At 41.5% G+C, this 14,943-nt stretch overlaps 1 protein-coding gene across 1 annotated transcript in view; it reads left to right on the top strand.

Annotated features, from left to right (window-relative positions):
* Nucleotides 1-1,814, top strand: part of LOC110517899 (leucine-rich repeat flightless-interacting protein 2-like) — a 42,271-nt gene extending 40,457 nt beyond the window's left edge. The window contains exon 20 of the mRNA XM_036982486.1: nt 100-1,814. Within this exon, the coding sequence (XP_036838381.1) occupies nt 100-210 (111 nt within the window). The 3' untranslated portion in view covers nt 211-1,814. The remainder of the gene's footprint in view (nt 1-99) is intronic.
* The last annotated feature ends 13,129 nt before the right edge of the window (nt 1,815-14,943 follow it).

Here is a 14,943-nt window from a genome sequence, read left to right as displayed (position 1 = left end):
CACATGTTTTGGTATCAAGTCTACACCAGGTATACGTTGTTGCCTTCAGGTTGCTTCTCCCGTCTCAAACTCTAAACCTTTTCTCTCCGTTCTCTCTAGCTGAGGTCTGCCCTGGACAGGATTGATGAGCTGGAGGCCAGTAACAGCCACCTGGCCAAGCGCCTGGAGAAGATGAAGGCTAATCGGAGCGCCCTATTGGCCCAGCAGTGATGTACTTATTGGTTGTCATGGCAATTTGCATCCATGACCTCCCTATGACCTTTGATCTATCAGGCACTCTATTACAACACACCCAGAAAATTCAAACCAAGCGAGGACTTGCTGGAGCAAAAGCTTCAATGAAACATGTCCACACATATTGTAATCACAGATTCATTCAGTGTTGTGCCCATCTGTACAGTATATCCAGTGATTCACCAAGAGACACAGAGGGAACGTGTTACTGACCCTGAGAACACTCCTCACTGACTGTGACCGAGGCTGGAATTCTCAACTAACTGGTGAAGGGGGAATATTCTGCACAAACGAACAGCAAAGATGACCTATCTCCTCCTATAGCTCTTAAGATGACCTATCCTCCTATAGCTCTTACGTCGCCCTGTGCCATGATTACCCCTAAAGCATTTCTTCCCAATCATTCATCTCTCTCTGTTCTCTGTAACACATGGCACTATCTCTCTGTGCTACTTGGGGTCCATGTCTGCTCCAGTAAGTTTATCCATTCACGGAGAGGAAGAAAGACTCAAAAGGAGTGTGTTTCATGTATATTATTTTATTGTCAATATATTTTGAAGTGAAAATGTAATCTGCTCCCTCCTGTCCCCCAATCCAAACTCTGATGTTAATGTGTAAGGTGATGTTTATTTTTACGTGTGCATGTCTCCATAGGTATATGTCAAGTACATCAGATGGGTGGAAATACACGTGGCACAACATTAATTAAGCAATAAGGCCCGAGGAGGTGTGGTATATGGCCAACATACCACGGCTAAGAGCTATTTGTTGGCCATATATCACAAACCCCCGAGGTGCCTTATTGTTATTATTAACGGGTTACCAATGTAATTAGAGCAGTAAAAATACATGTTTTGTCATAACCGTGATATACAACGGCTGTCAGCCAATCAGCTTTCAGGGCTCGAACCAACCAGTTATAATCAGGATTGTCCTATACATCTCATTGTTTGTGCCACGTGATGAACAGTATAATGGTACTTGAGGAAAAATATCACCAGGTCTTAACGTCTGAAATACTATGTCCTCCCTTGAGCAATTTAAACGACTCATTGGGGAAGGACAACTCGAACAATCAGTTGAATAATGTACTTCTACTGCAACAGTTTTGGAACCATTCAAATCGGCTGTCGCAGTAACACTTGCTGTAAATGTTCGACAATCTGACAAACCAGATCTCATGCAGATAAAACAAAACATCAGTTATATTCTGACATAACAGGAATTGTTCCCTTATTATCCTGCTCCTCAGTCTCAAGCATGTCATGCCTTATTGAGGGGGGGGGGGGGGGGGGTATAGCATTGTTGTTCACTTGTGCTTTGGACATAACGTTTCCCTTCCTAACCCCTATACATTAGTTAAGCTCGGACATCTACTTTTTGGGGAAGTTCCAGCTGTTTACATGCTTTAAAACTATTATTTGTCCATGAATGAAGCTAATTGTAAACATTGTGCAATATTGAAAATGTCTTTGGGAAGGTGAGGCTGTATGGTCCTTGCTTTCCTTGAGAAATGTAAATGATGTTTGAGGTAGCATTGACAAGCACCACATTAAACTAATGCAAACTCTCTGCTAAAACGTTATTTGTCCATATGTGAATAGTTTGGTAAAAGATGCCAAACGCATTCATGATTTATGACAACCAGCAGAGGGAAGAAGCCTGATGCCGTGTCACATTAAGGGATGTAGAAGAGAAACACGGTCCGTGTTAAGCAGAATTTCCTTCACTTTGGACATTCAGAACCTGACAGGGGAAAGTGTTTACACTGCCGTGCCAGGTCTTTCTCCGTTGTGGTGCTGAGCATGACTTTGGCAGGAGCTGAGGAACTGAGTACCGGTGTTATAATACTGATGGTTTGTCCGGACTGATAGTTTCTAAAGTGGTGCCTAGAACGGTTCAGCTCCAACGAGTGGCAGCGTCGGGGACCACAGTTATTGAAAACTACCATTTTCTTATCCGAACCGTATTCTCAACTGCTGCGTTAATTCTGTTGGGTTAATTCAGGTAGGTCCGTCAGTTTCGTTTTCCTCCATGAAGAAAATACTCGGCGGGACTCGTATTTGTTTTGTTTTCCTCCATTTAAGAGAATACTCGGCGGGACTCATATTTGTTTTGTTTTCCTCCATTTAAGAAAATACTCGGCGGGACTCGTATTTGTTTTGTTTTCCTCCATTTAAGAAAACACTCGGCGGGACTCGTATTTGTTTTGTTTTCCTCCATTTAAGAAAACACTCGGCGGGACTCGTATTTGTTTTGTTTTCCTCCATTTAAGAAAACACTCGGCGGGACTCGTATTTGTTTTGTTTTCCTCCATTTAAGAAAATACTCGGCGGGACTCGTATTTGTTTTGTTTTCCTCCATTTAAGAAAACACTCGGCGGGACTCGTATTTGTTTTGTTTTCCTCCATTTAAGAAAACACTCGGCGGGACTCGTATTTGTTTTGTTTTCCTCCATTTAAGAAAATACTCGGCGGGACTCGTATTTGTTTTGTTTTCCTCCATTTAAGAAAACACTCGGCGGGACTCGTATTTGTTTTGTTTTCCTCCATTTAAGAAAACACTCGACGGGACTTGTATTTGTTTTGTTTTCCTCCATTTAAGAGAATACTCGGCGGGACTCGTATTTGTTTTGTTTTCCTCCATTTAAGAAAATACTCGGCGGGACTCGTATTTGTTTTGTTTTCCTCCATTTAAGAAAATACTCGGCGGGACTCGTATTTGTTTTGTTTTCCTCCATTTAAGAAAACACTCGGCGGGACTCGTATTTGTTTTGTTTTCCTCCATTTAAGAAAACACTCGGCGGGACTCGTATTTGTTTTGTTTTCCTCCATTTAAGAAAACACTCGGCGGGACTCGTATTTGTTTTGTTTTCCTCCATTTAAGAAAATACTCGGCGGGACTCGTATTTGTTTTGTTTTCCTCCATTTAAGAAAATATTAGGCGGGACTCGTATTTGTTTTGTTTTCCTCCATTTAAGAAAACACTCGGCGGGACTCGTATTTGTTTTGTTTTCCTCCATTTAAGAAAACACTCGACGGGACTCGTATTTGTTTTGTTTTCCTCCATTTAAGAGAATACTCGGCGGGACTAGTATTTGTTTTGTTTTCCTCCATTTAAGAAAACACTCGACGGGACTCGTATTTGTTTTGTTTTCCTACATTTAAGAAAACACTCGGCGGGACTCGTATTTGTTTTGTTTTCCTCCATTTAAGAGAATACTCGGCGGGACTCGTATTTGTTTTGTTTTCCTCCATTTAAGAAAACACTCGGCGGGACTCGTATTTGTTTTGTTTTCCTCCATTTAAGAAAATACTCGGCGGGACTCGTATTTGTTTTGTTTTCCTACATTTAAGAGAATACTCGGCGGGACTCGTATTTGTTTTGTTTTCCTCCATTTAAGAAAATACTCGGCGGGACTCGTATTTGTTTTATTTTCCTCCATTTAAGAAAACACTCGGCGGGACTCGTATTTGTTTTGTTTTCCTCCATTTAAGAAAACACTCGGCGGGACTCGTATTTGTTTTGTTTTCCTCCATTTAAGAAAACACTCGGCGGGACTCGTATTTGTTTTGTTTTCCTCCATTTAAGAAAACACTCGGCGGGACTCGTATTTGTTTTATATTCCTCCATTTAAGAAAACACTCGGCGGGACTCGTATTTGTTTTGTTTTCCTCCATTTAAGAAAACACTCGGCGGGACTCGTATTTGTTTTGTTTTCCTCCATTTAAGAAAACACTCGGCGGGACTCGTATTTGTTTTGTTTTCCTCCATTTAAGAAAACACTCGGCGGGACTCGTATTTGTTTTGTTTTCCTCCATTTAAGAAAACACTCGGCGGGACTCGTATTTGTTTTGTTTTCCTCCATTTAAGAAAACACTCGGCGGGACTCGTATTTGTTTTGTTTTCCTCCATTTAAGAAAACACTCGGCGGGACTCGTATTTGTTTTGTATTCCTCCATTTAAGAAAACACTCGGCGGGACTCGTATTTGTTTTGTTTTCCTCCATTTAAGAAAACACTCGGCGGGACTCGTATTTGTTTTGTTTTTCCATTGACATGTTTTCGCTTGTCAGACATCCAGTTAAAATATGTAACTTTCAAAATACAGAACTCATCCATGTATGATGCATTTTGCATCATGATACAAAACGTAGAATACAGGGAAGATGTATGTATTTGAAGTTAAACATCTTGAATACTTGATGGCTGACAAGCAGCTGGAAAGGCAGTACAGGCTGTATGAAGAGTCAGCTGTATTGGAGATGAATGTAATTACCTTCTCAGCAGCAACATGTGGCCACATCTAAGATACTCTGCAACAGTGTTCATTTTGATAAAAAGCTGAGGAAAAAGGCCAGATATGTAACCGTTGAGGCGATACGGTGCACAAACACTGGCGTAGAAAAGGTGTACATTTTGGATTCTGGTGGGGTACGACAGTTGAACTAAGCCAGAGGCATTTATAGGCCCGAGATATATTCTCCAAGAATAAATGGGGTACACAATTTAAAATAAAGGATTCTAGCGTTAAGAGTTCCGGTTCTCAGATTTTGCCGTCAATAAAAATCTGCATCAAAATTCTGTGCATGATAAAAACAATAAAAATGATAGTTCATATTACAATTGATAAAGCAGGAAGGCTAAAGACAGTCACTAAAAATGAATAAGAGCTGGAGAAAATAGTCTACTGTTAAATATGGAAAAAAGGAAATCAGTGACTATAATTCTGTTAATTTACTTGTGGCATTCGTCAAGGATGAAATGTGTTTTAGTCAAACCAAAATTAGACTGCACAGAAAATTCTAGACTCATAAGGCCATAGAATCACTAATTAGTTTGAACAAAGAGCTAGGGCAGCGAGGGCTGGACTTTTACTGTGGTCAAGATGTTTAAGGTGGAACGCCTGAACACTACAGCACAAACATTCAACTGTACATATTGCAGTGTTATTGGGTCCATAAAGCCAAACTCTAGTACCGTCTACCTAGCCAGCCAACTCATAAAAACTCAGTGAAATAGCATGACAGGCTCTGTGGTCTACTTCCACAAGGATTAATATAGTGTCAATGACATTTTATCAAAAATATTATTGCACATGGTAAGACATTTAACATAAATCATAGGAAGGTGTCTGAATGGATCATGAATAAACAGTTGACACTTTCTACTATTGCATGGGAGACACATTTTGAAAACATTCAGCCTTCTGAACCAGAAGCTATTGTTGCCAATTAACTCTTCACAGACCCAGGCCTGTTGGATCACTCCTGCAACTCACGGAAGGGCTAGCCATCATGTTGAGGATGCTTCCCTCATATATGGTGTAGTTACTCTGTAGGAGGAGCAGAGGAACATAATAAACTGTAGGTTTGGATGTTGCAGCATTGTCATTGAGTGGATGCTTACATGTTCGTTGCTGATTAAACCAATCTGAGGGACCTTCTTCATTGTGGCCTCATGCTCAGCAATGGACGCCTGGTCCCAAGCTTTAGTCTTCAACATCTCCACAATACCTCTGTGGGGCACAGACATGATGTTTACATAGTCTGGACTATCCACTGAACCAACCAGACAGTTCCAGTCTATAAACAGATTATTATTATTATTCTTCACCTGGTAGACTAGTTGAGAACAAGTTCTCATTTACTGGCTGGGTAGTAGATGATAAAGGCCAGACACATCTCATCAGTGGTGGCCAGCCCCAACTGCGTGATTCCTTTGCGAGTGGCTGTGTTATAGGTGCACTCCACCTCAATCTCATCACCCTGCAGAGAGGAGATACTGCTTTTAGAAAGATCGAATGACTAATAACACCACAGTTGACCTGATCAAAAATCCACATGAAATACAGGAAGTACATGGATGCTTACTGGTTTGATGGTCTTAATGGTCTCCAGGTTGATGAACCCCTGCATCACAAAGTTCTCATCCACAGCCAGGAAGTCAATCTGCGTTCCATTCCTACAGAGGGTCAAATCAAGCACACTTTACACCAACAGGTGGTCACGTTGCAGTGGTGCACATTCTCGCTGCAAAGAGCCCTGTAGCAGATGATATGAGGTCCCTGAACTAAGCAGTGAGTGTGACAACCATGAACACAAGTGATGGCTCTAGAGTGCCTTCAGAAAGTAGTCGCACCCCTTAACTTTACGCAGAACGGATTCAAAAAGATTTGTCATTTTTTGTCAACGAGCGACACCATACACCTGACAAATCAAATGCATCTCTTGATTAGATAAGTATTCAACCCCCACAAGTCAACACATATGAGTCACCTTTGGCATCAATTACAGCTGAGTCTTTCTGGGTAAGTCTAAGATTCCACACCTGGATTGTGCAACATTAACCTATTATTCTTTTCAAACTTCTGTTAAATTAGTTGTTGATTATTGCTTGACAAATATTCAGGTCTTTCCATAGATTTAAGTCAAAATTGCCACTCAGGAACAATCACTGGCTTCTTAGTAAGCAACTCCAATGTAGATTTGTCCTTGTGTTTTAGGTTATTGTCCTGCTGTAAGGTGAATTCATCTCCCAGTGTCTGGTGGAAAGCAGACAACCACCTTGTCATCTAGGATTTTGCCTGTGCTTAGCTACATTCTTTATCCTGAAAAACTCCCCAGTCCTTAACAATTACAAGCATACCCATAACATGATGCAGCCACCACTATGCTTGAAAATATGGAGCGTGGTACTCAGTAATGTGTTGGATTTACCCCGAACATAACTTCGTCCTGAATACAATGTTAATTGCATCACATTTTTTTGCAGTATTACTTTAGTGTCTTGTTGCAAACAGGATGCATGTTTTGGTATATTCCTGTACAGGCTTCCTTTTCACTGTCAGTATTGTGGATTAACTACAATGGTGATCCATCACAGCCATTTCATTTAACCTTTAACGAGGCAAGTCTGTTAAGAACAAACTCTTATTTACAATGACGGCCTACCAAAAGGCCTCCTGCAGGAACAGGGATAAAAGAACAAAAACATTCAACTCCAACTGTTTTAAAGTCACCATTGGCCTCATGGTGAAATCCCTGAACACCCCCCCCCCCCCCCCCCCCCCAAAGCGTAATAAATAACTTAATGTGCCAAGGGATAGTCAGTCTGCTTGTTTTACTTGTGTCCATCTACAAATAGTTGCCCTTTGCAAGGCATTGGAAAACCTCCCTGGTCTTTGTGATTAAATACTTTTTGCAATGCAGTGCTTGACTGAGGGACCTTACAGACAATTGTATGATTGGTGTACAGAGAGTCTCTCAACTCAGATAAAACACTATTCCATGCAACTTACGTTACTTGTTAAGCAAATTTACTCCTGAAAATATGAAGGCTAGCAATAACAAAGGGATTGAATACATGACTCAAGACAATTCAGCTCGTCATTATTAATTACATTTGTCCCTTTCTAAAAACATAATTCCACTTAAACATTATGGGGTATTGTGTGTAGGCCAGTTACAAAAATTCAGGCTGTAACAAAATGTTGAAAAAGTTCAGGGGTGTGAATAGTTTCTGAAGGCACTGTAGCTCGGCTCAACAAGTATATCATTCTTCTGGCTTCAGCGCTATTAGTGATGTTTGACAAGTCACCAATCCGGACATCTGTGATGTTGTAGACAACCACCATTACTTGTTAACGTGCACAAGCTGCATATGAAGTTGCATGTGATCCACTTCCATTTCCTGGCTGCGTCAGGAAAAGTTGTGCAGCAGAAAATTGTTCACGTGGGTCTACATTGGTCATGAAGACTGGCATAGGAGGAGGTCCACTACATGCTTCTCTACAGCTGCCCCTTATCTGTGATCCAGATCAACAAGCAGCAATGCTACACCGAGGACCAGGGACAGACTGCTTCAAATTGGTGTCTGTCTGGAACACAGGAGGGGTGAGACTGCCCCCTTCTGGAGACATTAATACATACACACATGCATGAACACACACCGACACAAATGTTAGTCTGAGCTATCTCTACATTGTCTTCTTCATACTAGGCTTTCGAACTTCCAGAAAACGCTGGCATCCCTATTGGAGGACAGGATTATGATGAGTTCTACCAATGACTGACTCCCTGTTGGTGTAAAGTGTCATTGTAAGGATAAGCAGCGATATGCTTTGATGATCATTGTTGATGGTTCTTCACTCTCCCCACTGATGTGTTCTTGATTCTACATTCTGCAGGAATGGAACGCAGATTGACTTCCTGGCTGTGGATGAGAACTATAACTTTGTGATGCAGGGGTTCATCAACCTGGAGACCATTAAGACCATCAAACCAGTAAGTATCTATGTACTTACTCTATTTCATGGACTTCTTGATCAGGTCAACTGTGGTGTTATTAGTCATTAGATCTTTCTAAAAGCAGTATCTCCTCCTCTCTGCAGAGTGATGAGATTGTGGTGGAGTGCACCTATAACACAGCCACTCACAAAGGAATCACGCAGTTGGGGCTGGCCACCACTGATGAGATGTGTCTGGCCTTTATCATCTACTACCCAGCCATCAGTGTTGACAAAGCTCTGAAGCTAGATTTTGGTTTTAATTCATTTCATTCCAGCCATTACAATGAGCCAGGCCTCCTATTGTTCCTTCTACCAGCCTCCACTGATGTGTACATAAATGTATCAATGTGAAATTAGGGGACATTCTAGTTGGTTCCTGTAGAGAAAGGCTACTAGTGTCAACTGGGCTGAACTGAACTGCAATCTAATGGATCAAACAAAGTAAATGAGTTGAACTATAAAAATTAGTATTGGTTGTCCTGCAAGTATATTTACAAACCCAAAGTCATATTGTATTCACCGAAAGAACCATGGAAGTTTGACATTTTGCCCCTCCATCTAATTTCAAATTCAGTTTACCCATCCAAATGAAAATTCCCAATGTGATACCTCAGTGAATTATCCTGAGCAAAACAGACCTGGCAGCATTATGATTTCTTCCCTGTGTGAATCTTCATATGCGTTTTCAGACCAATGCCAAAATTAAAAATGTTCCACAATCATTACAGCAAAATGATTTCTCCCCTGTGTGAATCCTCATGTGATAATTCAGATACTCAACATGGGGAAACCATTTGCCACATTACAGTAAATCCTGTTCGTGATATGATTTCTCCCCTGTGTGGATCAGTATAATAATGCATATTCTTGCCTGTGTGAAACCTTCCATGCGATTTCAGGTGTTCACTCTGATATGACAGCCTTTGAGTTTCTCCTTTGTGTGAATCATCCGATGACAACTCAAACCTTTTACATAAACAAAACCTTTGCCACAGTCCCAACAGCAATGCAATCTCACCCCTTTGTGGGTCCTCATATGGTCATTCAGACTTCTACCATTAGCAAAACCTTTGCCACAAACCTGACAATGATGCAGATTCAACCCTGTGTGGATCCTCATATGAGAATCCAGAGCTCCACGCTTTCTCTCTTTTCTGTGTAACTCCTCCTATGCACTGGGGATTTCAGATCCATGGATGTTTTTAACCTTGGAGCTTATAGTGTCTTTTTCTGTCAGTGTCCTCTTTGATTTGCGCAGGGGCTGAGATTCACTGGTTGGCTCAGAGTTTTGATCTGTTCAGTTTGAAGCCGTTTTGTCTCTGTATTCTTCACTTCGGATTTGTGAAGACTGAGTTGGGTACTGATCATAGTCAATTTTCACCCAGGCAGGAGTGAATACCGAGTCTGCATTCACCTGGATGATCCTCCGTTCTTCCTGTTCCTCTTTAATCTGTATGGGGTTCGTCATTTTGCCCCAGACTGGGGCTCCAATCCTGCTTACAATGTTGCTGTACAGGGGACAACTCCTCTTCAGAGACAATGAACTGCTGGAAATCTGAAGGAAAGGAGAAAGGATACATTACATTTTAGTTGCAGATGAGATAGGTGCTAATACGCTTCCTCTGACATAAGATAATGGGGTCTAGGATAGAGTAGCCCATCTTCAGGATGTCCCACTTATGTGCTGTTGGTTGATCCTAACAGTTTCTGAAGTGTCGATCATGGTCATTCAGTATTGTCAGTAGCAGCAATCTGACTGGACTGATTATAATGGAGGGGGAATAGCTCATTACTTGTCTAAACAGCACTAAATGTCAATTTAAAAAATGCAAGGGCAGTACAGCAAGCGACTGTCTTCAGAGCTATTTACATTTTGTTTATTCTATTCACAATTAAAATGATTAATATTGACGAGAATCCCTTGTTCACTTCTATTGCTATATAGAACCTGCAGTATTGATTATATTTTTCAAGACTATTACATAACATGCACAGAATTTGAAAGACTGTTAGCTAGTTAGCATATTAAACTGTATCTAATTGACATTTATCCGTATGTCTTTTCAATCAAAGATCAATGCATGAAATGACATTGTTTTTTTTTTTTTAAATGTACTTTTAAAATAATTTTCCTCAGCATAGAATGAATATATCTTTCAAATTATGTGGATGTTATTTAATAGTTGACTAATTGTATTCATATTTAACTGTTTAGCTTGTTTGTAAATGAGCCGTTAAGTAGAAAAACAATAAACACATTTGATGTGCCCTTGTTGCCAGGCGTCATGAGGTGAATAGGAAGCTCCAGGGTCGCGTCAGCTTTCAGAAATCTGCATTTTCAAAACGCAGATAAAAAAAAAAACAATAATAATCATTCTGCGTTTTAAACCATTTCACCTGGTATTTATATTGGAAGTCAAGTGTTTTGTTGTTGTTGCTTCAATGGAGTGATAAGAGGTGTGCAACTACGCTTTTTCATCTGACAAAATAAATAAATGCAAAACATTCGGCAGAAAGTAGCTTCGTATTCATCAGATGACAACAGATGTGCATCACTATTTGGCTAGCAGCCACACAAAAAAGTATAGTAGCTTGCAATTAAAGAGCAAGGTATTTCTTGCAAAGACGTTGCATGGCCATCTTATTTGTATATTTACCATAGAAAGAATGTAGCTAGCTACATTTCGTAATGTTTTGCTTGAAGTTAATACTACATTTAAAGTTGCTACCCAACCAGAGAATTTTCACAGAAGAAATTCAGTCAGTAGGGTGATAGAATGGCCATTTGTGAATGCAGGAATTTGATTGGTCTAAAAACAAGTACAAAATTACTAATATTTTAGAAATGTGTTTACAAAACACCGCAATATATTTTTTCTGCCTTTCATCCTCTCTTTTGTGTGTGACAAACGCAGAATTCTGCGTTGCCGCAAATAACTTCAGTTAAAAATAACTCGGAGGTTCAGAGTTTCCGACTTGTCATGAACAGTGGCCCAGTGGGAGCTAGTCTCTACGAATCAGAGTATGGACTAGACAAGCCACAACTCTCGTCTCTAACATTTATATTCAAAAATTCAAAACAGTCAGAATGTTGAATAAACTTAATTTGAATTTACTCTACATGTCTGCCGATTTCGTTCTTCTGGCTGTGTAAGTTTGAGCCCAAATATCCACAGGAAAGTATTGTAATGACCTGACTAAATCATAAAGGAACAATTGTCCAGACAGAGGATTGAGTTTACGAATTGACGGTTTATTAACACAACTTTCCACAGGCTACTGTTTGGCCGTAGCCCACGCCAAATAAATGAAAGATACCCCACAAGCCAACTGTGACCTTCTCTTGTGAAGCCCAGACGTAAGAGAGAGAACAATGGATAAACCTGGTCTTAACTTCCAATGCTCCATTCCCCTGCCCAACCCCCCTCCACGCCCCTCCGCCAACCACCAGGATGCCCAGCATCAGAACATTCCAGGCATCCCCGTGATTGGCAGATAGCAGGTTGATTGGCATGTCGGACCCCACGAACACTGGTAAGTACAACACAACCCACTAATAGCCTACCACATAACACCGCTGTCTGTGCGGGTCGCTACAGTATTATTACACCGACTTCAAACCGTGTGTGGCTATCACGATTTGTTTGCTCATCACTTAAGGATAGGCGGGACGCAAATGTCTCAACTGGCCAATTGCCAGGGAAAATGCAGAGCGCCAGATTCAAATAAAATACTATAAAATTCAAACTTTCATTAAATCACACATGTAAGATACTCAATTAAAGCTACACTCGTTGTGAATCCAGCCAACATGTCAGATTTTAAAAATGCTTTTCGGCGAAAGCATAAGAAGCTATTATCTGATAGCCTGCACCATCTGCACCAGCAGTAAACAAAGGAGTTAGCATATTTCAACCCTGCAGGCGCTACACGAAACGCTGAAATAAAATATAAAACATGCATTACCTTTGATGAGCTTCTTTTGTTGGCACTCCAATATGTCCCATAAACATCACAATTGGTCCTTTTGTTCGATTAATTCCGTCCATATAAAGTGTGTTTGATCCAGAAAAAAAACAGCTTACAAAAAACGCAACCACTACAAAATATTTCAAAAGTTGCCTATAAACTTTGACAAAATATTTCAAACTACTTTTGTAATACAACTTTAAGTATTTTTAAACGTTAATAATCAATCAAATTGTAGACGGGTCTATCTGTGTTCAATACAGGAATGAAAACAAACCAGCGCCACTTTTTACATCTTGCGTAACTCACAAAAGTGTTCCCAGTTCCTAGTTGGCCTACTTCTTCATTGCACAAAGGAATAACCTCAACCAAATTCCAAAGACTGGTGACATCCAGTGGAAGCAGTAGGAACTGAAAACAGGCTCCTAGGAAATATTCCTTGGCAATAACAAGACAGGTAACAGAGAGGGGGGGGGGGGGGGGGGGGGGGGAATCTGAAACGTTAGTCACAGACATGATTCAAACAGTTTTAGAAACTTCAGAGTGTTTTCTATCCAAATCTATGAATAATATGCATATATTATATTATTGGCATGAGTAGCAGGAAGTTGAAATTGGGCAGGCTATTTATCCAAAAATGAAAATTCTGCCCCCTAGCCCCAAGAGGTTTTAAGGCACGCACGCGCAAAACAAATGTATGATGCATGCTTACTAACCAAAACCTTGCAAGTATTTACATGTGCCAGGTGATTGAAATTTCAATGGCAGTACCAGCGTTTTGAAAAATTTAACTGTGTTCGAATAGCCATACTAACATACTGTATACTACATAGTATTAGTTCATTTTAGTATACTGTAACGAACGGTATCCTTTCAGTTGAGTGTACTTGCTCTTCTCCTGTCTACAGGAAGTTGATGCTGTTGCTATGCAACCTCTTGCTAGCTAGTTAGCAAAATAAATTACTAGTTAGAGATTTGAAGACTTCGGGTGTGTTCTTAAATTCAATCTGGAGTGCCAGAGTGCGCTCGTAAATTCAGAGCGTTGTCAGATTTCCCGTTTGTAAATTCAGAGCAACACTGGATGCTCAGGCCGAGGAGTAGAGTTGATTTGAGCGTTCTGACTTTACAGTGGCAGTCAAGCACCCAAGCTATCTACTTCCAGACACAAATGAGACCACTGACCATTTCACTCGCCCTATCAGAGCTGGTTAGGCAGTTTTCATGTTATCCGAGACATTGGTGACTAACTGTGCTGCTGGCAACAATTTATTTAGCTGTTTTTTGCTGACGTTTACTGACAGTGGCCATGTTCAACGGGTTTTGATCGCTCTAAATTCAGACGGGAATTTGAAATCGGAGTAGATAGCCAGAGGGAATTTACAAAAGCACCCGAATGTCCATTCAGAATGCAAAACGACGATACCATTTAGCTAAGCTAAATCCTCCCCGAAACAGGTGTTCTACTCCGCTAGCCAGCACCTCCCATAAACAGGTGTTCTACTCCGCTAGCCAGCACCTCCCATAAACAGGTGTTCTACTCCGCTAGCCAGCACCTCCCCTAAACAGGTGTTCTACTCCGCTAGCCAGCACCTCCCCTAAACAGGTGTTCTACTCCGCTAGCCAGCACCTCCCCTAAACAGGTGTTCTACTCCGCTAGCCAGCACCTCCCCTAAACAGGTGTTCTACTCCGCTAGCCAGCACCTCCCCTAAACAGGTGTTCTACTCCGCTAGCCAGCACCTCACCTAAACAGGTGTTCTACTCCGCTAGCCAGCAACTCCCCTAAACAGGTGTTCTACTCCGCTAGCCAGCACCTCCCCTAAACAGGTGTTCTACTCCGCTAGCCAGCACCTCCCCTAAACAGGTGTTCTACTCCGCTAGCCAGCACCTCTCCAAAACAGGTGTTCTACTCCGCTAGCCAGCAACTCCCCTAAACAGGTGTTCTACTCCGCTAGCCAGCACCTCCCCTAAACAGGTGTTCTACTCCGCTAGCCAGCACCTCCCCTAAACAGGTGTTCTACTCCGCTAGCCAGCACCTCCCCTAAACAGGTGTTCTACTCCGCTAGCCAGCACCTCCCCTAAACAGGTGTTCTACTCCGCTAGCCAGCACCTCCCCTAAACAGGTGTTCTACTCCGCTAGCCAGCACCTCCCCTAAACAGGTGTTCTACTCCGCTAGCCAGCACCTCTCCTAAACAGGTGTTCTACTCTGCTAGCCAGCAACTCCCCTAAACAGGTGTTCTACTCTGCTAGCCAGCACCTCTCCTAAACAGATGTTCTACTCTGCTAGCCAGCACCTCTCCTAAACAGGTGTTCTACTCTGCTAGCCAGCACCTCTCCTAAACAGGTGTTCTACTCTGCTAGCCAGCACCTCTCCTAAACAGGTGTTCTACTCCGCTAGCCAGCACCTCCCCTAAACAGGTGTGCGTATCTTCCTCTTCCAGATGAACCTTAT

The sequence above is a fragment of the Oncorhynchus mykiss genome, chromosome 7 (genome assembly GCF_013265735.2).
Source record: "Oncorhynchus mykiss isolate Arlee chromosome 7, USDA_OmykA_1.1, whole genome shotgun sequence".
In the NCBI taxonomy this organism is placed as follows: Eukaryota; Metazoa; Chordata; class Actinopteri; order Salmoniformes; family Salmonidae; genus Oncorhynchus; species Oncorhynchus mykiss.
Note: the sequence above shows the minus strand (reverse complement) of the source record. Positions and strands in the feature narration are given on the sequence as shown.